This window comes from Podarcis tiliguerta (genome assembly GCF_965153285.1).
Source record: "Podarcis tiliguerta genome assembly, chromosome: 17".
Classification (NCBI taxonomy): domain Eukaryota; kingdom Metazoa; phylum Chordata; class Lepidosauria; order Squamata; family Lacertidae; genus Podarcis; species Podarcis tiliguerta.
In genome coordinates this window covers 26,279,530-26,305,027 of record NC_139550.1, presented here as the reverse complement: position 1 = coordinate 26,305,027, position 25,498 = coordinate 26,279,530, and the positions used below count along the sequence as shown (strand labels likewise).

General features: G+C 45.4%; 2 protein-coding genes across 2 annotated transcripts in view; one reads left to right on the top strand and one right to left on the bottom strand.

Annotated features, from left to right (window-relative positions):
• Positions 1 to 464: 464 nt before the first annotated feature.
• RPS6 (ribosomal protein S6) lies at positions 465 to 6,655 on the top strand. The gene is made up of 6 exons (XM_083420692.1): positions 465 to 582; positions 1,392 to 1,523; positions 2,737 to 2,947; positions 4,244 to 4,390; positions 5,350 to 5,507; positions 6,506 to 6,655. Exons 1-6 carry the CDS (start codon positions 577 to 579, stop codon positions 6,599 to 6,601), a joined length of 750 nt encoding a protein of 249 aa, XP_083276818.1. The 5' UTR covers positions 465 to 576; the 3' UTR covers positions 6,602 to 6,655.
• Positions 6,656 to 6,932: 277 nt separating this feature from the next.
• DENND4C (DENN domain containing 4C) overlaps positions 6,933 to 25,498 on the bottom strand; it is an 80,739-nt gene continuing 62,173 nt past the window's right edge. Inside the window, exons 22-33 of the mRNA XM_083419256.1 lie at positions 23,757 to 23,903; positions 22,013 to 23,184; positions 19,629 to 19,809; positions 18,472 to 18,581; positions 17,614 to 17,789; positions 16,974 to 17,153; positions 16,629 to 16,824; positions 14,773 to 15,018; positions 13,774 to 13,891; positions 11,978 to 12,131; positions 11,326 to 11,390; positions 6,933 to 10,866 (exon numbers count right to left, since the gene is read on the bottom strand). Of these exons, the coding sequence (XP_083275382.1) occupies positions 10,730 to 10,866; positions 11,326 to 11,390; positions 11,978 to 12,131; positions 13,774 to 13,891; positions 14,773 to 15,018; positions 16,629 to 16,824; positions 16,974 to 17,153; positions 17,614 to 17,789; positions 18,472 to 18,581; positions 19,629 to 19,809; positions 22,013 to 23,184; positions 23,757 to 23,903 (2,882 nt within the window). The 3' untranslated portion in view covers positions 6,933 to 10,729. The remainder of the gene's footprint in view (positions 10,867 to 11,325; positions 11,391 to 11,977; positions 12,132 to 13,773; positions 13,892 to 14,772; positions 15,019 to 16,628; positions 16,825 to 16,973; positions 17,154 to 17,613; positions 17,790 to 18,471; positions 18,582 to 19,628; positions 19,810 to 22,012; positions 23,185 to 23,756; positions 23,904 to 25,498) is intronic.

The following is a 25,498-nucleotide window of genomic DNA, read 5'->3' as shown; positions in this document are numbered from 1 at the left end:
CTAGGCGCTGAGGCTTTTACCCACAGCGCCAGACTAGGATGTCCCTAACTTCATCAGAGAAATGTTGCAGGATATGGAGTTATGCAACCCATGAGCCAGGGAGATAAGTAACTATACAACCTTTAGAAGACATCTGAAGGCAGACTTGTAGAAGGAATTTTAAAAAATGTTTTATTATGTTTTTATATATGTTGGAAGTCACCCAGAGTGGCTGGGGCAATGCAGTCAGATGAGGGGTTACAATTATTATTATTATGGAATAGGGCATCCCTCTTTTCATCAGAGAGAATGCTGTGGTTCCCATCAATTCCCATTCAGAATATGCAGCAGTCCAAATCTCCTCTATTTCTCCATTCCTTCCTCTGAATGAAAGTTTTATTCGCAAGACCACAGCAGCTGCCCACTCTATCCTTTTTCCTATCTCAATCGGCTCGCCCAGGAGCTCCCGCTGAGCCCAGAGGGGGCGGGCCCTTCTGAACTCTCGCGAGATCCCGCGCGGGAGCCTCTGTGACTTCCGGCCGAGCGGAAGCGCGTCCTCTTTCCCGTGGCGGACCCGAGGCGAGCTGTGCCGGCGCCATGAAGGTAGGTGTTGTGGGGTGCGGAGGGGGCGCAAACCGCCTCCACCCCCGGGAAATAGAGGCATCGGCAGGTCGAGGGGCCCCGGTGGGAGGCGGCGGGGCAGGCGGCCGGCAAGGGAGCGCGGCCCCGACGGCGGATGGAGGCCGATGCGGGGAAGCGGCGCGGCGGTCCTGGCCTCCCTTCCCCGCTTTGGAGAGGGGCTCTCGCGCGGTGTGTCATCTCGCGGGAATTACTGTTAACCCTTCAGACCCCCCCACCCCGTGCGTCTTGAGCGCTTAGCAGTGGTGGCCAAGCTTGGCCCTCAAGTGGTTTTGGGGCTACAAGTCCCATCATCCCTAACCAAAGATCCTGTTAGCTAGGGATGGTGGGAGTTTGGCCGCCACTGGTAAAGGAGGCAGCGTTTATCGTCCTTGTGGAGCAGTGGTTCTCAACCTGTGGGTCCCCAGATGTTGGACTACAATTCCCATCATCCCTGACCACTGGTCCTGTTAGCTAGGGATGATGGGAGTTGTAGTCCAAAAACAGCTGAAGGGCCAAGGTTGGCCATGCCTGATCTAGAGCAGTGGTGGCCAAGCTTGGCCCTCCAGCAGTTTTGTGACTACAATTCCCATCATCCCTAGCTAACAGGACCAGTGGTCAGGGATGATGGGAATTGTAGTCCCAAAACAGTTGGAGGTCCAAGTTTGGCCGTCACTGGTAAAGGAGGAAGTGTTTCTAGTCCTTGTGGAGGACAACGGGGCTCAGTGCCGCCCTGGGGAACCCCTTGAGCCCCTTTGCAAACTCGAGTGTGGCATCTTCTCTCCTCCCTGCAGCTGAACATCTCCTTCCCAGCCACCGGCTGCCAGAAACTCATCGAAGTGGACGATGAGCGCAAGCTGCGCACCTTCTACGAGAAGCGCATGACTACAGAAGTCTCCGCGGATGCTCTTGGCGAGGAGTGGAAGGTGAGGCTGGCTTCATAAGGCTTGTTGCATGTGTGCAAAATGGGGCTGAGAAAGCAGCGGCGGTGAGAAAATTTAGGGTCTGTGGGTTGCCACTTTGGTTCTTGCCAAATGCCCGGTTCTGTGTGCTGCTGTGCTCGGGGTCTGCCTGCACGTTCCCATGGCCGCTGTGAGAACAGAGTGCCGCTGAGCCAGGCGGTCGTCTGGCCTGATCCAGGAAGGCTGCTCTTAGGTTCTTCTTGGGCTTCTTCAAGGCAGTGTAGACAAAAACTCTTGGCATTTCTAATTCAGGCGGCGGCTAAAGCCAGTGGGTAAAGGAAGGGGCATTCAAAAGGGTCAGGGGGCTGGAATAATGGTGAGTTGGCAGGGAGTCTGGAAAATACATAAGTTCGCAAAGCAACGGTGGGCTGGAGTTCAGAACGCTGCCAGGGAAAGTGGAGAGGTGTGATGATGTGATACAGCATGAAAACTGTCAGTAAATGCACTTAATGAGTCTGACTTTGAGAGTAAATTCACTTCTGCTCAAGTGTGCTAACTTAATTGACTTCTGCAGAGCAGGGAATCCAGCAGCAATTTTCCTTTATGCATAGCAATCTTAGTATTGAAGCATGTGTGGGGAGCATGTGTACACCCATTTGCCCCAAAAGTTGGGAGGTTATGTTAGTGGGATTCAATTTTAGTGGAAATCAAACAGATCAAAACAGCGTCTGTTTTGTTAACACCCTTGTGTTTGTAGGCTTCATGTCCATGTATTAGAAATGGAATTAAGGGATCTGATTAAATGCCTGGGCAGGTCATGATGCACTGGGAGATTGTCACATGTTGGCCCTTACAGGGAAGACATTCCATGTGAAAACAGTAGACTGCGCATCATAAATAAAGTGAATTTGCTTTAAATTGCTAGACTTGGCATTTCCTCTACATTCAAGACAGATTCCACAATATTGCTAAGGAAGCATGATCAATAGGCATAATATGGTAGCATTGTAGACGTTCTGGAGCATGGTTACAATATTGGTCAAGCCAGGCAATCTCAGCAGGTCTAGTTGTTGATGCTCAAAATGAAGAAAGGCAATGTTCTTTCTGCCAGCGCAATTGAGTTTATATTTAGCGGCATCTGTTACCTGTATACGGAGAAAAGAATGAGAAAGTGAACTTACACTCTTAAATTGTTCCCCCTTGAGAGAAAGGTCTAAGCTCCTTGTCTTTGTTTCAGGGATACGTTGTCCGCATCAGCGGTGGCAATGACAAGCAAGGCTTCCCCATGAAGCAGGGGGTCCTGACTCACGGACGTGTCCGCCTGCTTCTCAGCAAGGGCCACTCATGTTATCGCCCTAGAAGAACTGGAGAAAGGAAGCGCAAATCTGTTCGGGGTTGCATTGTTGATGCCAATTTAAGCGTCTTGAATTTGGTCATTGTAAAGAAAGGTAAGGGTCCTCTCCCACCACCACACACATAGTAATGACCAGCAAATAGGGCTGTACATTGCAGGCTCAAAAACTCCTGCCCTACCAGCAGGTATTTACGCAGGGGTTACATTCTTAGGCACTGTGTGTATCGGTGAAATCTCATATAATTGAAACCCGTCGAAAAAGCCTGCAAACACCCCTTCCCACCCTATTAGTGAAGTCTTTATGACGTTTCTGAGTCACTTCCAGATTCAGCATGTATACACGGTCACACAGTAAACGGGGATGCCTGTATTGTGCCCTGCCCTTTAAGGGGCTATGCTGGGATTATCTAGGAATCTGGATCTGTTTTTACTGTTGTTGTTTTATGTAGGACAAGTGTGGCATTTTACAGGTCATTGCCCGAGAACCATACAATCTAAATTTTTTAACATGGGGCTCAGCTATACAGCTGCAGATAAAATGTTTTAAGTGAAATATACAACGTGACACTTGATGGTGATGGCCAGCCTTATGGAAAATTCAATGTATTTTTTAAAAAAACTTTTTAAAAAAGCATTTTCGACCGGCTTTTAGATGTGTGTAGTTTCTACCATAGTGAAGATAGCAAAGGGAAAAGAGGCAGATAATTTTGCTCTGGTCTGTGAACTGCTGAGGGTCTGGCGTATTACATTTCCAACAGATTTATAGCTTTGATGGCAAAGTGTGTCCAAAAAGCTCACTTTTGCACTTGTCCTGGAGCAAGGTCTAGAGCTCCTAGGTTGGGACCAGCAACATTTATCCCCAGCTCCGTCTAGGTTTCAAATGTGCCTTCATTGCCTGATTCATCTGTGCCTAACTTTAAGGTTGCCACCAATAACACTTTTTTCTGAAATTGCTCTTGGTAGCTGTTTAGCAAGCACCAGGAATAAATTTTCAGGCTTGATTACCCTCTGAGCAGAATTCAAGGTGTCATAAGTGTTTCAGAACTATCTTTGAATCTCTGATTACACTACTAGATGTTGGGGTTTTAGGAAATACTTAGCTTTTAGAGAATTAAGATATCTGTTCTCAGATCTTGGGTCTGAATGGACTGCTGCTACCAGTGAATTAAGGGAGGGAAACTAGGCAGTAGGAAATTCTATACATAGTATTGCTTGTTCTAGAGAGCAGAAGTTAATGAGGACTGGGTGGCTCAAGTTTCCGCGTGCATTATCTTGAGATACTTGAATTTGAAAGGGATAGGAGGCCAGAGTCTCAGGTGTGCGGGGCAAGGAGCTTGGCTTCTGAGTCTAGCTCTTGCTAAGAATAATATTTCTGGTCTGGCAACTTCAGGAGAGAAAGATATTCCTGGACTGACTGACACCACTGTGCCTCGCCGGCTTGGTCCCAAGAGGGCTAGCAGGATCCGGAAGCTGTTCAACCTCTCCAAAGAAGATGACGTCCGTCAGTATGTTGTGAGAAAGCCATTGAACAAGGAAGGTAAGAGAAATGAAGATAATGCTTTGGTTACCGTACTTTTCCATCTATAAGACGCCCCTGTGTATAAGACACGCCCCCTATCTGTGTATTGGATGTCCCCAGTTTTTTGACACAATTTTTGAGTCAAAAAACCTTGTCTAATACATGTAAAAATACGGTATTTTTGTTGCAACGGGTCTACCAGGTAAAACTAGTGATTGGCTGTGTATTCAGGTGCTATAGTGTCATTCCTGTCGGACTTGGAATTTTCACAGAAACGTAACTAGGCAGGGTGGGGGAAATTGGAACTGGGTGGGCATTTACCAATCTGCTTAGCTTTCAGACTGCTGTCCAGTCAACAGACCATTTCAGCCACAGTGTTTTGATACTGGTATATGGCGACTCCACCAGCTGCCCATTTAGAGCATATTAGAACAAGTTCTACATGTGGCTCAACATGCATGTGTAAATCTACTCATTAGGGGGATGCTGGCCCGGCCCAGGAGATGTCCTTTCTCCCTCCTTGGTAGCGTGGAGGAGCTCTACATGCATACATTAATTTGCATGCAGATTTCTTGCACATGCCTGTCAAATGTGTTTGTGAAGGGGGCAGTCTTGCCCATATGTTCCATCCATCCCACATTGTTTTCAGACCCCTTTGAGCTTCTAGGGTGGGTGGGATTAGTAAAACAGGTTGTGCGTTGCCCAGTACATTCCCTGTGGCGTAAGTGAAGTTATAGGTATTTTATCACAGTGCAGATGGAAATGTGTGTTCTTGAGGGCAGGTGCAAACTGATTACAGCTTTTCCTTGCACATTACCAGTTACCAGGGCAGAATGTCTTCTTCAAGTCTGTAGCCTTATACGTGTTGGGCAAGTTTTGTTCCAATGGTAGAGAAACGAGCTGAACCGCAATTGTAGATTCTTTGCTCTGGACTTGACAACAGCTGCCCTGTTGATTGTGCTCATGTCTCTTCTTAGGCAAGAAGCCCAGGACCAAAGCACCCAAGATTCAGCGCTTGGTGACTCCCAGGGTCCTGCAACACAAGCGCAGGCGTATTGCTCTGAAGAAGCAGCGTACCCAAAAGAACAAGGACGAAGCTGCAGAATATGCCAAGCTTCTGGCTAAAAGAATGAAGGTATACTTAGTTCTGTGCAGCTTCTGGCTTATCTGGATTCTGAGTCCACCCCATCCTCAAGGCACATTCGGCATTTATTTTTGATTACACCCATTAAGCACAATATGTTAATTACTGGCCGATTTAAACCAGGGGTGAGAAACTTCTTTCAGCCCATGCATGGATTCCTTTCTGGGCACCCTTGCAGCAGCCACATCTCAGTGGTGGGCAGGGTCAGAGGCCAAGGTGGAAGGATGATAATGCCTCCCCCCTTCTTACCTGGATGGGAGGATAGAGGGTTTGTGTCTGCTTGTAAGAAACTAGCTTTCTTGTATGTGAGACGGATGCCAGCCTACAGAAAGCTATCTTCTTACAAACGCACCCACCCTCTAACCCTTCATCCAGGTAAGCAGGGGGCATTATCAGAGTTAAGGCAAACACATGCACAAAGGGTGAAAAGGAGGGCCAGTATTGGCCAGGGAAGGGAGTCTCTTTGGACAGTCCAGGGGCCAAATGGGAGAGGTGGAGAATCACAGAGCCTGAGGTTCCCCACCCCTACATTTTGAACAGTCCACTACCTAGCAGAATGATATTGGCATAGTTGGTAACTGACCTCTGTCTTGGAAGATGCACAGGTGAGAACTGTGGTAACAGATGGAGGAGTATGAAGCATCATTTATAGAACAGAATAGCCTTCAGGCCTTTGGACACCATGGTTAGTAATTTGTGAGGGGCTCCTGTAGGGGATGAAGGCAGTTGCTTTTTGTGACTTCCCCCTTTCCCATTGGCAACCCTATGAAGGAAGGACCCTCCTCCACATGTTGAGGCTCCCTGATGTTGGAAAACAGTTGCCCTCCAACTTGTGGAGGATGACGGGATGTGGAGCTAGCATTTCTGTTCCCATGCCCCATGTGAGAATGTCTGAAAAGGACTTTACAGAATGCAGCTGTGTCTTTTTGTCGCAGAAACACTGTTTTGTACTGATATGTGGTACCTTCTCCCCTCTTTTTTTTTTTAAGGAGGCAAAGGAAAAACGGCAAGAGCAAATAGCCAAGAGGCGTAGACTTTCTTCTCTGAGAGCTTCCACATCTAAATCCGAATCAAGCCAGAAGTAAATGAGGAACTGTGTTCCTGAAAACATTAAATAAAACTTTTATGGTGAGATGGAACTGTTCACGTTATTTTTAAAAAAGAGACAAATGCCCATTTAAAGTTTAATGTTAGTGTTCTGTTACCACATTAATCGATGGGTGTGCAAAACAAATGGCTGTTTGGGGCATCTCTCCATATTGGAGACAGGTGTGGCACTTGGTTTGTTCATCTTTCTATATTATTGTCTGCCTTTCTTGTGGCAGAAACTTGGAACTAGAAGCCACTGACCCCTCTCCTGCTTTGGAGCCTTTGAAAAACATTGCTTAAGAACAAAAGAAGTGCAAGAGACTAATATCAGACATTTGTACACTTTTATTTTTGATATAACATTTAACAAGTGGTTTCTAAATCACCCAGGGTACCTATGCAAAAGAGTCAATAAGAAACAAACTTATTAACAAAAATATTAAGATACCAGGTAGCTCAAAGCACAGTGAATTGATAACATTCAAATTCTGAAACCAGTACATGATTGTATTAGTAATTGAAACCTTCCCACCTTTACCATGAAATTATAAAATTTGACCTCAAAGCAACTCATGTCACTTTTAATGTTAAAGACAAAACAATCCCTTTTTATACTTGTACTCCGCAGGATTCTAGGTGTTTTAAGGTCTGTTTCCCAACCCCCTAACATGCAGCACAGTCAATGTGGCAGAATAGGAACAGAACTGTAGCAAACTCCTCTTCTAGTTTAATGTAGGGAATGCTCCAAAATACTATAAAAGTTGGATGCAGCCGGTGACCCCTTCATGCAGGGTTCTTATTCCTGGGTCCTCTGTGCATCGGCAGAGCACGTATAAAGACCCCCTGCTCCCCTTCTTCTCTTTTCCGGACCCCATGTGTCTGCAATTACAAGGCAACTGGACACACCTATGCTGGTCACCGCCGGAATATAGAAAGGAGCTTAAAAGGGTTTTCAAATGTAGCTAAGTAATTTTTAGTTTCTACGCTGCCACAGGTTGTGGAAAAGCATAGTATCATTTTACATCTCGCAGCTTTTGCGCTGGAATAAAAAAGAGCTTAAAACTACCCAAAAGATAAAATGGCAGGCTGGCTTGCTTTGATTTAATTCCTCAAACCAGGTGTAAGCTTTTAGTGTTTTAGAAACATCCTGTGTTAGAGGAGAGAGGACCTAATTTTATACTGCATACGTAGCATTTTACTTGGTTTGGTCAGCACAAATAACTAGCCCTATGAGTAATATGCCTGAAGTCCTAACTGTTCATCTATTTCCATACCTAAATACATCTTTTATAAAAAAATTGGATGGGGAAAATGGATATAAAACAACTAAACTTTGTGGTTATTCTGTTAGTTTTCATTATTCTATAAAAGAGACTTTAACTGAACAGGGGTTTCATGACGCTTGCACTATAATTAATTTGCTACCATTAACTCCCAGTAATGATGTATAGTGGATAAGCTGCTGAGACATTTACTTCCAAGACATTTGCCCCTTTAAAATTTAAATTCATGTTAAAGTTATGCATGGTTAATATGTATGTTTCATAGAGCCAAACTGTACACGTGGCACTAGCTTTCCTTAGGCAAACTTATTCGGGGTGTAAATTTCATTGAACTCTATGGGACTTCTCAGTGAACTTGCATAGGATCAGCCAGTAAGTGATATAAATTCTTCAAAAGCCTTGCGCTTCTGAAGATCCTTTCTACTACCTTATTACTCAAGCTGCCATACATAGTTCTCTTTCCCTAAGCAACCATGTTATTGGTCTTTACCTTTGTCAGCTGCTTTGATGGTTTTCTAAAGTGCACTCACGATTAACATGTTATCAGAAATCAAATTAATAGCTTGCATTAAAAAAACTCGCTTAGACCAAATTAGCCCCCAATGAAATAAAATTTATAGAGAACTATACCACACAGTCCCAGAATTTACGGACAGTTGAAAGGAAAACGATGGCACTTTTTAAAAAGCAGGTGACAGCTTTGATATGGGTCCAAAATATGCCATTAAATGCACTAAATTGAAGCTAGCATTTGTGTTACTTCACTGGTTAGCTAGAGTAACATTAGCAGCTCGACCACATGGGAAGATTCTATGCTGCCTTCACTCCAACATCTGCTTTCAGGAAATTAGGTTTCTCAAATTTGCTGGAGTAATAATGCAAGAACTTAAGTCTTTGGTGCTTATCCTCTGTTCTGCATTAAAACAGAAGTGCAATGCCAACAGTTCAAACAAAGCGAAAGGTTTTTAAAATGTGACTTGCTTTACCCTAAATGCTATTTGTTACAGCAAAAGAATTACCACTAGCTAAAATGCCGATTTTTTCCTGCATAGTATCAATAGCCCAAATTGTTCCTGCTGATTTGCAGTAAGATGTAATTCAGAAACGGCAAAACTGAAATGATAAGAAACAGTCTGCATAAACAAAACAAGAAAGGTTCCAAGTGCAATCTTTCACACATAACATTAATTTACAATGGAAATATGAACATACCATAAAAGGTGTTTCGTAAGGGTTTTTATTTATAATAATCATTTGTAAATGAAAAAATGCATTGTATTTGAGATAGGGACAAAGGGGGGATGAAACAGACATCCTACAAGCAACCTTAATATACTAGTCCCCTGCAATTTCAGAAAAATAGTGGTGGCAGGGGTGGGGAGGAAAAGTATAAGGGATATACTCTCTGCCTACTGTGCTCTTTCATGGGACGGCTTTCACATTTAAAACATTCCCAGCAATATATTTTGAAATGTGGTTTAGTGTGAACACTAAGAGAGAATCTAGTCTAAAGTGCCAAACTATTCTGACAAGTGCAAAATTCTTGCTGTTACTGGAATAGTCACAATCCTGCCATGCTCTGCTCTAGCTTAGCGCTAGTGCAGTATGAAAGATTACAAGGGGCAGGATCAAGAATATGTGTGTACTTTTTAGTCATTATCCACAATCCCTCTTAATGGACTTGCTTCATAAAAGTAGTTAATGCAGATGCTCAGATACCATGACATCATCTGAAGTGAAGAGGAGGAGGATAGCCATCTCTCTTAACTGTCATTAAATGTTTCAGAAAACATCCATGCGACTGTCAAAAGAGCGCTAGCTGTGAATGCAAGCATTCTCCCCCTCTCTCTGCAACAAACTGGTAATTAACCAGAGATATTTAAAAAGTTAAGATTAAAAATTAGCCTTTACACTCCTGGTAAACATATATGTTCAAGTGTGTGAGTATAAATACATTTTAATATAGAAGTATTTAAATTGGACAGTGCAAAGAAAATGTCCCACAGGTTAAAAAGATGAGCAAGGAATGAGGCACCTGACAGCTTCAAGCTTTGCCCCAAAATACATATTATATACTTTTCTTTTACACAAATGCTAAGACAGGTATATGTGGTCAATTTCCCCCACCCATATATGTACCCTAGATTCATTTACTCCCACTTTCCTTTATAGAGAGGCAACTGCCTTCAAAGCCACTCAGGGTAGGAACCCATCATTGTGGGGAGAACATTGTATGTACAGTTTGAGAATTATTTAAAGTAGTTATTCTATAAAAATGAGAAAAATACTATGCTTTACAATAGTCATAACAGCTATATTCTTGCTACAGTCCAAGACAGTGATTGTTTTCTAAGAAGAAGATGGGCGTTTAAACTAAAGCTAAGGTTTGGTCTTTTGACCCAAGGGAAAAGAATTACAATTCAAAATGTACAAAATGTACATATACATGCAGCAAGTAGAGATCTCTCTTTTAAACTGATGGATCCATTCATTAAGAAACCAGTGTGCTCTTGGGCTAGAAGACAAATAAAACATTCCAACATTTCAAGTTTTAAAAAGCAAGACACCAATTAAAACGCCAGTCTCCGTTGTCGTTCTAAACAATGATGCACAGGAAGGTTAAACTGTCAATTCAAAAGCCAATGACTTTGCACTAGCGTATTTGCACTTAATTCTTGGGGCTGGTATAGACAGCGGACTGTCACAGAAGAGAGTGCTACATGTATTCCTGAATTGGACGCCAACAGCTATAGCTGAATCCAAATCAACACATTCACCATTTTGTCCCTTTCCTCTGCTCTCTGTTTGTGGAGCTGCTACATGGCATCATCTTTGCGGAGTTTATATGACAGGCGCCCCAAAGTATTTCCTGCACCACTCAACGCTGACGCTGGGTGGGGCGTCGATCTTCTGCATCTTTTCAAGCACCTCGGCTGGAAGGCTTTTATAGGCAGCTCTGTACTCATTGTCAAAGGCCTCTGCAAAGAACGAAAGCAGCGTTTCAGTCAAGGGAGACGGAGAAGATGTACAGACCTTTTGCTAAAGCTTTTCAACACACTGCAAAACATCTCTTTCCATGCAGCAGGAAGCCATTCACAATGGAAATGGAAGGAGATTCTCTTAGGTAAAGATCGAATGCCTGGGCCTTTTTGAGTTGCTAGTCTTCAAACACACAAAATATGAATGCACTGTCCATTATGATTCATCCATTAAGCCTTTCAAATGTAAGCTAAATCTTGTTTTTAAGGGCACCAAAGATATAGCAATTATTACAAGTTAGAAGAAACAATATTAAAGAGATTAGCTATGTTTTGCTTTTCCAGGTGAACTGATAATTTTAAAAGAAATGTATTTGAAGAGTTAGTTTCTGGTTACAAGAATAATGACATCCAATACCATTCATAAAACACACACACACACATGCTTACGTCTCTTACCTATGTCAATATTCTCTCTCCCAAGGGAGACCAGGGACAGGAAAAGAATTTCTCTGTAAAAGCTCCTGCAAAATGCATGTTTAGAAATTAGACAAGTTCAGCCTTCCCTTTAGCCTATTCCAACCACATGCTGCCTTGTTAAGTTACACTACCTTACATGGAACTAGAGTTCTCACAGTTGAAACATGTCACTGAGAGTGTGTTTCTTAGGTCAAACAGTCACAAGTTTTCCTGGGGAAAAAAGGCTTTACTGTTCATTAATGGCAGCCCCATCTGCATTGTCTTAAGAAATCCAACACTCGTCAGCTGCTTTCTGGGTAATGCAAATCACAAGGAAGGTGTTCTCGAAAGGCTCTAGATGTCAGTGCGACCTTTCATTATATAGTTGCCTCTTTGCAAGAGCAAAACAGTAAAATTTCACACCAAAATTCCATATTTATATACTTATTTCTGCATGCATATTTGCCGTCTCTGCAGTGATCTTTGTCTCCATTGATTCCCGTAGAAGCAACTGCATGCACCTAAATGCAGGTTAACTTCCCCCAGATAGCTGAATTCTCCTATGCACAGTGCGAAGTATGCAAGGAACTTGAAAACCGCCACTACTTTTCCTCCCCATATTTTTGTGGAGTCAGTGGCATTTCCCCTTTACCTTTGTCGTTTCCTATCTTGCTTCGTTTTCTGCACGAGAAGATTGATGGGTTTCACGACATCATTGTTCTGAATACTCAGTTTGATGTTCTCAGCTAAAGCAATTGTTGCTTGTTGCTCTTCTGAAACTGCAGAAGGTTTCTTTTCTGTAGAATCTAGAAAGGGGGGGGGGGAATCAACAAATTATGACTAAGAAAGGTGAAAAGCCATCGCTAAGGGACGCGGGTGGCGCTGTGGGTTAACCCACAGAGCCTAGGACTTCCTGATCGAAAGGTCAGTGGTTCGAATCCCCGCAATGGGGTGAGCTCCCGTTCTGGGTCCCAGCTCCTGCCAACCTAGCAGTTCGAAAGCACCCCAAAGTGCAAGTAGATAAATACTCCAGCGGGAAGGTAAACGGCGTTTCCGTGTGCTGCGCTGGTTCGCCAGAAGCGGCTTAGTCACGCTGGCCACGTGACCCGGAAGCTGTCTGCGGACAAGCGCCGGCTCCCGGCCTCTTGAGCGAGATGAGCGCGCAACCCTAGAGTCGGTCACGACTGGACCTGTTGGTCAGGGGTACCTTTACCTTTTAAATGTCAGGAGAAAACTACAAGCAACAGAGAGGAAGGCAGAGGTAGAGGAAAGGAAGAGACTAGAAAGGGGAAGATGGGAGAAAGAAAAGATGGGGAATGAAGGAAGAAATACAGGGCAAAGGAGGAGAGGGGTGGAAGTTTTGGCAACTGGAAGAGGAAAGGAGACGCAGCTTTCAGGCTAGGGATTACAGCTGCACATAGATGGTCCCTGATAGGAAATACAGTGGTATCTGCTTGCAGACGGGATCCGTTCCGGAGCTCCGGTCAGGTCCCAAGGTTTCCGCAACTGGAGGGACCACTTCTGTGCATGCAATCCATCAAGTAAACATTAGATAATCACCAGGGCTAGCTGGCTAAATTAGTCCTATTTAGGCCAGCATGGAGACCAGGGGAGAATAAGCTGTGGGATCCCAGAGCGGGTAATCTTCATAACAATGGAAGGGATGGAAGGGGAATAAAAGATCAGGCTAAGTTCAAGTTGAAAGCCAGGCAGAATAGTTCTGTCTTACAGGCCCTGCGGAAGGAAGTTAAATCCTGCAGGGCCCTGGTCTCATTGGACAGAGCATTCCACCAGGTCGGAGCCATCACTGAGAAGGCCCTGGCCCTGATGGAGGATAATCTAACTTCCTTAGGGCCCGGGACCTCTAAACTATGATTATTCAAGGACCTTAAGGTACTCTGCGGGGCAGACCAGGAGGTATGTCACCCCTTTCCTACAGAGCCAGCAGCCTCACCCTTTTTTGAACACCCTCCCTTGTGGAGTGTTCCCCCAGCCTCCTCTCCCTTCTCCTTGGGAGTCCTCCAGGCAGCTGCTGCCACCATCCCTGGTCTCTGAGCTGCCCCAGACCCCACTCCAGAGAGAGGTGCCTCTCAGAGGCACCATTTGCCTTTGGAGCTTATAGCCAGGGCTGCTGCAATAACAGCTGTGCAAGAGGAAGGAAGGAGGGACAGAGGCCAGTGTTGCCCGCAGCACCCCAGACCATCATTCAAGGCACTGGTTGAAAATCACTGGCCTATTGCATTAGTAGATTGTACTAGCAACAAGCCTCCAAAGCAGTTGTATCCAAGCTTTTCATCCACCAAGGCTGCGGGTACTTGGTCCGAGCGCTGACCCATCAAGGAACATGGGCAGTCATTTTGGGGAAGATGGGCAAATATTGATGACCATCGAGTACAGGTGAAGAGTCTTATTCTCAAAACAGGTTTTGAAATGTACACTTTTACTCACTGAAATTTCTCCAAGATAGGTACAGAGGTTCCCCAGGTTCTTGGTGAAGATTGATATTGTCCCACAGAAGTTGGATAAACACTAGCTTGCTGTCTTGAGACAAATTTGACAGAGGAAGCTAAAAGAGAGGAAACACGCCTTCTTATCACTTTGCCACAGACTGAGCTCTCTTGCCAGCAGTTTTGCAATGGCGGGTGCACAATGCTAATTTCACCCTTTGCTGGCGGAGTTCTCTAGCGAGGAACATTCGTCTAGAGCACATGGCCTCCTCCCATTTAAACAAAGCCAATTTCAGAAACAGGAAAGGATTTGCATCATATCCACAATATCAATCCACAAGGGTTTTGAAAAAGCCATCGGCTGATGAACATTCATGAAAAGAACACAGTGTTCCCACAGAAACAAGTCTCCATCTTAAGTAATTGCATTTCTAAACTGAAATGCCTTATTTATGTACCCCATAGCTGAAGCTGGTTTTCTACATGGTCTGTTCCACATCTTCTAAACACACTCCCCAAGCAAATCACAATCTTCTCTCCAACAAACCTATGCTATTTCCTAAATGATCAAGCCGTTTTCTAACTCTTCTTCTCTCCAAAGTTGAGCACTTTAAATCCCAGTGTTTTTTTTACTGAAGAATTTAACTTTGTTCCGACGAAACCAATGGGCCCTGTGCCTAACTTTGTCTGAGTTGCACTTTAACTATCTATCTCCCCTGCTATATTTTGAAATAGAGCAATTGCTTTTTATGGGGTCGCCCTTTCTATCAGCAGCATGCACTAAAATGCACTCCCCCAGCAGACTTTGAACACCTGAAATAGATGACTAGCCTCTATTCAATATTGTCAGTATTTGTTTCTGTCACCAAGGCAAATGGAGGCAGGATACCAAGGCAAAACAAACCAACAGGTTACCCTCTTTTAAGGTTTGCAAGGGCAAAGCAAAACAAACATCACCAGGTGCACCTGCCGTGTTGGAAGCACCTGTGCAGAACCTCACCTGCACGCCTTCATTGCAGTGCTCTGATGTTAGAATGAGTCCTGGCAAGTTGCTTGGGAGGTCCAGGCGTCGGAAATACCACACCAGGTTCCAGAAAATGATGGGGTGTTGATTGATGAACGTGGAGGTGTGAATCACTTGTTCTCCCTCGTTCTCCAGCAAAGATTCCAGCTCTTTCCTTAGTACCAGGGGGCTCAAATACGGGACGGACACAGGTAAAGGATTGGCCCTTTTGGCTAAGGGATCCTGAAAAACATTCAACAATCATTCATCCGTCAAACAATGCTGGGTGGCTTCTCTCGCCAACGAAACACCGTGAGGTGTCCCTGAGCCACATTACTCGAGAGCAAGTTGCACAAAATAATGCAGCCTCCCTTAATGCAACCAAGATGATCAAGGGTCTGGAAACGAAGACTTAGGAAGAATAGTTGAGGGAGCTGGGGGGTGTTTAGCTTGGAAAAGAGGAGAGTGAGAGGAGGTATGAGAACCATCTTCAAATATCTCAAGGGGTGTAACATGGAAGAGGGACTAAGCTTGTTGTCTCCTGCTCTGGAGGGTAGGACTCGAACCCATGACTTCAAGTTACCAGAAAGGAGATTCTGACCAAAGAGCAGTTCGACAGTAGAATAGTCTCCCACGAGAGGTGGTGGACTCTCCTTCTTTGGAGGTTTTTAAGCAGAGGTTGAATGGTCACCTGTCATGGATGCTTTAGCTAAGATTCCTGTATTGCAAGGGGTTGGACTAGATAGCCCTTAAAGGTAAAGGTAAAGGTACCCCTGCCCGTACGGGCCAGTCTTGACAGACTCCAGGGTTGTGTGCTCATCTCACTCTAGAGGCCGGGAGCCAGCGCTGTCCGCAGACACTTCCGGGTCACGTGGCCAGCGTGACGAAGCTGCTCTGGCGAACCGGCGCCAGAGCAGCACACGGAAACGCCGTTTACCTTCCCGCTATAAAGCGGTACCTATTTATCTACTTGCAGTTAAGGGTGCTTTCGAACTGCTAGGTGGGCAGGAGCTGGGACTGAGCGACGGGAGCTCACCCTTAGGGTTCCTTAGGGTCCCTTAGGGGTACCTTAGAACTCGATGATTCTGTTATTGAACCATCCTGACTTGACTGGGGCTGAAGGGAGTTGTAATCCAAAACAGTTAAGGGCACCAGGCTGTGGAAGTTTACAGTAATGCAAACTCGAGTCTAAAATAACACACTGCTACAGTTCCACAGCTTTCTTGTACAACAAAAGTTGCTGAAACACATCACCCTTAGAACATTTGGAATGTTTGCATTGTGACAGGGATTAAAACAAACTATACAAGGAAGCACCCCTTCACCCCTTACTGGTTTACTGTAAAGGTAAAGGGACCCCTGACCATTAGGTCCAGGCATGGCCGACTCTGGGGTTGCGGCGCTCATCTCGCTTTACTGGCCGAGGGAGCCGGCATACAGCTTCCGGGTCATGTGGCCAGCATGACTAAGCCGCTTCTGGCGAACCAGAGCAGCGCACAGAAACGCCGTTTACCTTCCCGCCAGAGCGGTAACTATTTATCTACTTGCACTTTGACGTGCTTTCGAACTGCTAGGTTGGCAGGAGCAGGGACCGAGCAACGGGAGCTCACCCCGTCACAGGATTCGAACCGCCGACCTTCTGATCGGCAAGTCCTAGGCTCTATGGTTTAACCCACAGCGCCACCCGCGTTTACTGTACACAAGATCAAAGTTCCTGGAGAATCTCTTCCCCCCCACCCAAACGAGAATGATAATGTTCAAGACGCTCTGTAGCTAGCAAAGGATCTCAAAGCACATGCAGTCACTCGCTACCAACAAATCAGCTTAACAAGCAGTTATTTCCGACGACTTACCGCAGCCTCTTGCAAGCTGTTGGGAAGGCTGACGGTTGAGATGCCATGAGCCGGCCTTTGCAAGAGATCAATATTTTGCAGCGGACCACCAACACTATGGCTCCGAGTCAGAGAACCTCCTCGTTGCGAGGCGTTGCTTGTAGCAGAGGGCTTGGGGGGGTTGAGGTCCCTGTCCCCTCCTCCTGCGACACCAGTGCTTAAAATGAAAGGATAGAATTCAACATCATGCTACGATGGAAATATCCTAGGTGCATGACCCCTTCTCCTCTCCCTGTGTTCTCCCCCAAACCCCGCATGAATTCCCCCAGGAACTAAGAACTGCCTTGCCTTTCTCTCTTTCGGTACCTTTGCTTCGCTGCGGTGCTGTTTTCTTCAGCGATGGTCTGGTTCCTATCTGAAGATTCGGCAAAACTGATCAGATCAGTAGCGGGGCTTGAAACAGCCTTTGGCTCCAGAGAATCCGTGGTTAATGGAATGTTGCTGCTGTGCAAACTATCGCCAGAGGTACTCGGTTTCAAAAGCAAGCTAATAAGGAAAGAGGAGCAAAAAACCAAAGCCAATGAAAAAGATTGGAATGCAAAATGTCCTATTTTGGGGGTACATTAACTACAGTCAGAATTCACAACTGGCTTCAGCAATTAACTGCTATAGACCAGAAATTGATATAGACATTACATTTTTGTTTTAAATAAAAATAAAATAAATAAATAAATGAGAGCCACCCCACCAATTCATTATCGTGTAAAATATTCTCAGGCAATAAAATTGTTTTAAATGAAAGAAAAAACCTGCACACACTTATTTTGCTGTGCGAAGAGAAAGAGAAGCCAGAAATATAGTTCAGGTGTCAAAGGAAGTAAAGGAATGTCCCTTATCCCAACAGCTACCATTTAAATTTGCCACAAGCTGCATATGATGGAACGTGGAAATATCTACGCAGCACTTAAAGGCCCTTAAGGATTCACACAGCAGCAAATGAACCAACCTTGCAAGACCACGCAGGTCTTTAAATTCCACATTAAGAAGAGGTAAGAAAGTGCTTTTGCAAAATGGGCATGTAGTATTCAGATTAGAGTCATCCGCTGTCCATCCCGCCATGATTTCTTCGTCGTAAACTAGAGCTCCACATACACGACACTGAGAACAACTTGACATTAAGACCTAACAAAACAACAACAACAGCAACAACAACTAATTACAATCGTTATGGGTTTTATGTATCAGAGGCTGTACGTGTGAACAGAACAGACGGCCATTTGCATAATGGGACTTCTGGAGCAGATTCTGAGAGTACAAGGTCAGCTTACAGGGAGAATGAGAGGAAGCAGAATCCCGTTATGAAAGTGGAAATCCGCTTACAAATATTTAGAACTCAGAGCCCTTGGTTTTTTTTAAAGTTCCTTCAAAGCTTCTCCTAATTAACACATCTCAGTAGATCAATAATCCTTATTCTCGTGACATATTTTGTTAACTGTTACTGCACAAGGGGTATGCAATTGCCTCGACCGTGATCCTTTGAGCATTTGTGTGTGGACGGACTATATACAGGCTGCGTCTGAAAAGGCAATGGATTCCGTTTAGGCTGAATCTGAAGAACGAAAGGCATTTCAAGTCATCACGTAACTTCAAAGTGAACATTCTCAAGTGGAACTTTAAGGAGAAATTGTTGCAGGTTTTAAAATAGTTGACTTGATTATTTTTTTAAATAAAATAAACTTGAAATGCTTGTTTTCAATTCATTTTACATATTGATGAACAAGATCTGGTTCCACCAGGTACTGATAGAATGAAATGTCTCCAACATCCCTCAAAATAAATCTAGCAGAAGATCAACTATTTTTACCTCCATGGCACAATTTTGGAAGATGCTGGACAAACTGGTGTTGTGGGAAGAGCCATGTTCTGACTTTTCCGAATCCAGACCTTTCATACTTCTTGGAATCTGAACTTCACCTGCACAAACGGAATGGGAACACGTTCAAGGCTGAAGGTAAGGCAACAGAGGAAAATGTGAAGACAGCTTGAGAAACATAGGAACAACCGATTTTGGCATGCGGATAAGCCTAAACACGTATTTTACTAGGGAAATATATATATTTATATATATTTAGTGGTACCTTGGTTTTCGAATGTAATCTATTCCCAAAGACCATTTGACTTCCGAAATGTTCAAAAACCGAAGCATGCATTTCCGGAAGCATTTACTTACGGAAAACTCAATACGGAAGCATATTCGACTTCTGAAAAGTGTTCGAAAATTGAAGCATTGACTTTCGGGTTTTCAGCGTTCGAAAACTGAAACGTTCGACTTCTAAGACATTCGAAAACCGAGGTACCACTGTACAGTCATACCTCGGGTCGAAGTCGCTTCAGGTTGAGCGTTTTCAGGTTATGCTCCGCGGCGACCCGGAAGTAATGGGACGCGTTACTTCTGGGTTTCGCCGCTCACGCATGCGCAGACAATCAAAACGACGTCACGCACATGCACAGAAGCGGCAAATTGCGACCCGCACACGTTGCGTTCAGCTCTGGATGTGAACGGGGCTCTGAAACAGATCCCGTTCGCATCCAGAGGTACCACTGTATAGTCTTGATACATCTGTGCTTTGGAGGATGGATGGCGGCTAACAGATTGAGGGTGAATCCTGATAAGACAGAAGTACTGTTTTGGGGGGACAGGAGGCAGGCTGGTGTGGAGGACTCCCTGGTCCTGAATGGGGTAACTGTGCCCCTGAAGGACCAGGTACACAGCCTGGGAGTCATTTTGGACTCATGGAGGCGCAGGTCAATTCTGTGTCCTTGGCAGCTGTCTACTAGCAGGATTCAAGCTCATATATTTACCTCCTGGTCTCCTCGATGCTGAATGCCACAAACACCTAACCCAGGAGTTTCTGGAATGGGGCTCTTCTAAACCTGCAAATTACCTGGCAACTAGAACTTTTCAGCACCTTGATCTCAAGTGTCAGACAGCCCATCCTAGCTGCGAGGGGAGGAGAATACCTGCTTGGAAATGCTGTCTCCCTATGTCGCCACTGCTGTTGCTGCTTCCAAGACTGGTGGTGCTCTGGGCAAGTTCACTGGTGGCAAGCCCTGCGATTCCCATTTTGGGCGGCTGATTGACACCTAGAATATGATCTTCAAAGCCAGCAGCAAAGGTGAAGTCAGGTCGGCTGGTTTCTTCCTTCAGATGAAAAGTGGGGGGGGGGGGGAGAAATGACAGACAAGTTCAATATCTCTTATCAATGACAACCCACGTTGCTTCTCTGACATTCAGTTATCACTCCACGATATACGATATCTTTATTGTCATTGTCCCATACAGAACAATGAAATTGAAAAACTACATAAAACATTCAAAAACCCCTAAAAACTCTGAAACCCCATTTTAAAATACACTATACTATACTATAAAATGAACTATACAGTGGTGCCCCACAAGACGAATGCCTCGCAAGACGGAAAACCCGCTGGACGAAAGGGTTTTCCGTTTTTCAATGCGCTTCGCAGGACGAATTTCCCTATGGGCTTGCTTCGCAAGACGAAAATGTCTTGCGAGTCTTGAGATTTTTTTTCGCTCCCCAACCCCTTTTTCTAAGCCGCTAAACCGCTAATAGCCTTTTAGCAGCTAATCCGCTAATCCCTTAAGCCTTTAATAGCCGCTAAACCGCTAATAGCGCTAATCCGCTAAGCCGCTAATAGGGTTGCTTCGCAAGACGAAAAAAACGCTAGACGAAGAGACTCGAGGAACGAATTAATTTCGTCTTGCGAGGCACCACTGTACTATAAAATACACTATACTATAGAGACCCCTTACGCTGTGTTTAGAACCAGAATTGCATTTGCATAGAAACTGTTTCTCAGGTGGCTAGTCCTGGCCTTTATAACCCTATACCTTCTTCCAGAAGGCAGAAGCTGAAAGAGATTATTTCCGGGGTGCGTACTATCCTGTGCTATCTCTGCCGCTTTCTTATGGCACCTGGCAGCATAGATTTGATCTAAGGTGGGAAGAGTGCACCCAATTATTCTCTCTGCAGAACTTTACAACACTGGATAGCATTGTTTTTTCCCCTAGCCGTGCAGCTCCCAAACCACACACACAGAAAAAAAAGCAAGGTGGTGTACTTGTATTTCAAGTGTAATTGTCTCCTAAATGCCTAGCATTTGCAGCCAATCATTGCAGACAGAAGACGAAGAACAGCTAGCAGAAGAGGATTGCCAGAAGGAATTTGGAGGCACACAGCTATGAGGGAACAGAACTGGGAAACATAACTTTAGTTGAGAGGGGGAAACGGCCATAATATATAGACAGAATATGCAGCCAGGCTCCAATGACCTTCTTTAGTTGTGTCTATGGGTTTGAGAACAGCTGGTGGAATTCTGGGCCTTTTCTCCATCCCTCTGTACAGCAGGCTGTTCACAGAAAAAACTGTTTTTGAAATTCCTTGCCATTTCGAAAAGACCTCACAGTGCAAGGGGCTCTTTTTTGAAACCTCATATCCAAAGTTCCCTCCTCTGGGGAAGGCGCTGACCTTCCAATCCGCAAGCCCAAGAGGAATGGCAAACTAAGCTGATGGGCTATGCCAAAATGGCAAAACTGACAGGAAAGCTCAGGAACCAAGAAGACAAAAACTAAAAAACTAAAAAAAATGGGTGAAACTCATAATATATCTAGGAGATCATTGCAAGCAGATGAAAACATCAGCAGGATTTTAACCTGTAATGGTTCTAGGGATTGCTTGTGCGTAAGTAGCCTTTACTCCTGGCTAGGTTGCATGGTTGAACCCTTTCTGACTAGACAGCCCTCTATTCCGTGGCTGCCTCAGTCGCTGGCAGAATCCGTCAGTGGGCGTTTCTTAAACCGCTTCCAACATAAAAACTGCTTGACGCACAGTCTCCTCCCCCGTTGCCTGCGCAAAAGCTTTCTGCGCAAGGTGGGGGTGGGCAAAGGAGCACTGGTTCCCTCCCCGCTTGTCTCCTGCGAAGAGTCCTGGAGCCACCTCTCCGCTTCCTCTATCTCCTCCCCTTCTCCACTGGTGTTACGCTGATTTCCTTTCCCAGCGGATGGGCTATCCCTCCTCCTACTGGGACCCTCTCCACCATCATCCGGGAGCCTTCTCACCTCCTCCTGCTCCGATGGCAGTTCCCTGACATAACCTCACTTGGAATGTAACAAACGTTTTGGATAATATGGATTGATATAAAATATAGACCTTGGAATGATATACAGTTTCAAATACTGACAACAGGACCCATGAAGGGGATGGGGGTGGGTCTTGAGATTCAGAGGATCTCTATACATGGATATGTATCTGGATTGTTATATTTGTAAACCAAATAAAAAAGGGTTTTTTAAAAAATAAAAAAATAAGCAAATTCAAACTTACCTCATCGTCTGAATAGCTGTATGCTGAGGACACAGCACCCCACACTTTGCTGGCGACATGAGCCGCTTGTTTCATTCCAGACTTCAGGACGTCCATTTTAGGTCCCGATAATATGTGGTCTAGCTTCAGACCGGACAGAGTTGTGACGACCGCGCCCAACGACGCCTGCGGCGAAGTTTTGCCCAAGCCCGTCAAAGACGTCGACCGTTCTTTTTGGCTACGCGAAAGGGCCAGTTGTTTCGGTCTCCCGGTGAACGTTTTGGACCTGGAGACAGCGGGGCTCTTCCGGCTCGCGTTTGGAACCTGGGCTGGCGGAGCGGAATCGGAGGGCAAGCTCGACCTCCTCTCGAGAGAAGGGCCTAGGAGAGATGGGGAGGCTGCTTCTTGACTGACACTGTCCGACCTGTGGAGCTCCATGCTGGAAGATTTGCTGCCAAGGGGACTTTTCAGGTTCATGTAGCTTTCGATCTCGTCGGCCAGGTTGTGAGCCACGACCGGCGACATCAACTTTTCTTCCTCTACGGCGGGTTTGGGCTCTGCGGTCTCGGTTGCCAGCAAAGACAAAGGGTCCAGGCCTACCTGAACGTCCTCTCGCTCAACAGGCCTGGCCACGCCATATAAACTACTTCTCTTGTTCGCTGCGTCTTTGGGTTCCGCCTGCTCTGTTTGGGGCTGCGCGGTTTCAAGAGGTTTGGGGTTGGCGATCTCCTCTTTGGCCGTGCGGTCATCATGCCCATTTTCAAGCTGTTCCTGTCCTTCCTCGGGCTCCTCCAGAACAGGGGACGACCTAGACTCTGCTTCCCAAATATTTTCGCTCGCACGAGTCCTAGTTGTGTCTGTGGCAGAGAAGAACAGCCCGCCACCTGTGGTGTCAAAGCTGTGGGGTTTGTTCACGTGGGGCGGCGGTGACGTTTTGGTCCCGGACAGAGCCGCCGTAAGAATCTTTGCATCCGCGCCCATCATGATGGCTACGTCGCTGGTATTCAAATCCAGGCTGCTTTTCTTCCGCAACATGCCTGCCCTGCTTTCGGAGCTGAAGCTGCAGCTCCTTTCTGAAAAAAGCTTCTGTTTTTTATTCCCTTTTTCGCTGGTTCTCTTGGGAGATGTGTTGCTGTCAAACACGGAATCTTCAACGGTATCCTGAGCTATGAAAAGAGGACTGGATCCCGTTCCTTTAAACATACAAAGAACGTGAGCATAAATAAAACGATGCATCGATTCCGGAAATGCAAAATTGGTGAATGCAAAATGCATGAAAAGCACAGGAGAATACAAAAGAGGGACCACAAAAAAACATAAAAGCAAAATAATTTGATGAGCTGGCAAGCAAAACTACATGTTACTTTCAATATGCTTTTCCAAGAAGCATATTAAAGTTGGACACTTTACTTTCAAAATAAAAGCAGCTACAGTCCTAAACCTCTTGCTGGCCAAGGCTACTGGAAAATTCAGAAGGGACCTACCTGCCAAACTAGTATTTTTTAATGCTGGGCTTAATTCTGTACAAAAGTTGCTAGAGATTTATTCCTCTCCCTCCTCCACTGCAAGAAATCCCAGATGTCTGGCGAAACATCTCAGCAAGAGAAAAGACATTCTGTATATGCTCACAAGCGCTGGTCTTTATTGTTCCTATACACATTCCAGCACCTGACACATCAAAGACGTTTTCTTGGGCAGGATCAGGCTTGCCTAATTGGCCATCTGTTTTATAGCTACAATAACCAAAGTGTGTTCACTAACTCACCGCTGCTGCTCTTCCTGCCGGTGCTATCAAAAACACAAGAGGGAATCTTGACGATGCTGCTTGACGGGTGCAAAGATACTTCAACCGGACTGTGTGGTTCTGCATGATGATGTGGCTTTTCAACAGACTCACCGGCAACGCAAAATTCTTCAAAAGGGAAGGGAGAGAGGGCAAAGAGTTAAATGCTCTGTCAGTAAAACAGAAGCTCAAAACCAGTGCATTGCATCAAAGAAGTATCATTTCTACCATTTTATAAAATGGATTTTAGGCCAGGCCAATACTTTTCTGGCACTTAAAGGTAAAGGGACCCCTGACCATTAGGTCCAGTCATGACCAACTCTGGGGTTGCGGCGCTCATCTCGCTTTATTGGCCAAGGGAACCGGCGTACAGCTTCCGGGTCATGTGGCCAGCATGACTAAGCCGCTTCTGGAGAACCAGAGCAGCGCATGGAAACGCCGTTTACCTTCCCGCCGGAGCGGTACCTATTTATCTACTTGCACTTTGACGTGCTTTCAAACTGCTAGGTTGACAGAAGCAGGGACTGAGCAACAGGAGCTCACCCCGTTGCGAGGATTCGAACCGCCAACCTTCTGATCGGCAAGCCCTAGGCTCTGTGGTTATCCCACAGCGCCACCCGTGTCCCTTCTTTCTGGAACTTACACTTAGCTAAATATTTAAATTTAAACCACTTTGAGGTGTTTTGTTTTGTTTTTTACAACCAAGCGGTGCGTAACTTTAATCAAACAAAACAGAGTTTAATTCCATACACTCTCACACACAAAAGGTAACGGGGGGGCGGGAGGGAATAGTGGCTGCAAATGAAATTGATGACAGCACCCTAAAACAGCCCAAAGACTTCCCTGAAAAGCCAACTTTTGGCTGCAGACTAAAAAGGCCAGCGATGAGGAGGACATGCAAGACCTCTTTGGAGAGGGTGTTCCACAATTTAGGACATGTACTTGCTAAGCATCCTCACCCTCAGTATTTCACATAGAGGACAGATTGTTGGTAGTCGCTTAGTCAGGACTAGCAGCCCTGGGTACCGACCTCAGCCCACATTCCAGCAAGCGGACCCACTGCCAAACTCACCCACCCCCAGCCCTAGCCCCTGCTGCTTCTCCTTGTTGTTGCTACCTGTTTCCCCATCCCCTCCAGGTGAGTGAGCAGTGGCAAGAGTGAGCAGTTTCCCCTATGCTCCTTTCTGCCCTGAAATTCCCAGCTCTCGGTGCACAAGGGTCTCCGACAGCTATGTTGCACAGAGAGCGTCACCAATGAAAGAGAAGGCTCAAATCAGCTGGACTTATCCTGGCTATGTACAGTGGTACCTCAGGTTACATACGCTTCAGGTTACAGACTCCGCTAACCCAGAAATAGTACCTCGGGTTAAGAACTTTGCTTCAGGATGAGAACAGAAATTGTGCTCCGGTGGCACGGCAGCGGCGGGAGGCCCCATTAGCTAAAGTGGTGCTTCAGGTTAAGAACAGTTTCAGGTTAAGAACGGACCTCCGGAACGAATTAAGTACTTAACCCGAGGCACCACTGTACTGCTATTAAAAAGCACAGCCTAGCGAACTCTAGCTGCGCTTTATTAATTGTTTGTTTCTCCAACCTTTTTATTCTGAAAGATTCAGGTGGAGGCTGTAAACATACTGAACGTGTGCTTTCCCTAGCAAGATCAAAAACACACAAGGTCCATTTGCTTTACTTAATAAAGCACCACTGAAACGAATAAAATTGTCAA

Coding starts and splice junctions, on each gene's coding strand:
- RPS6 (XM_083420692.1), top strand. Junction 4,391..5,349: donor AAAGCCATTGAACAAGGAAG/GTAAGAGAAATG, acceptor GTCTCTTCTTAG/GCAAGAAGCCCAGGACCAAA. Junction 5,508..6,505: donor TTCTGGCTAAAAGAATGAAG/GTATACTTAGTT, acceptor TTTTTTTTTAAG/GAGGCAAAGGAAAAACGGCA.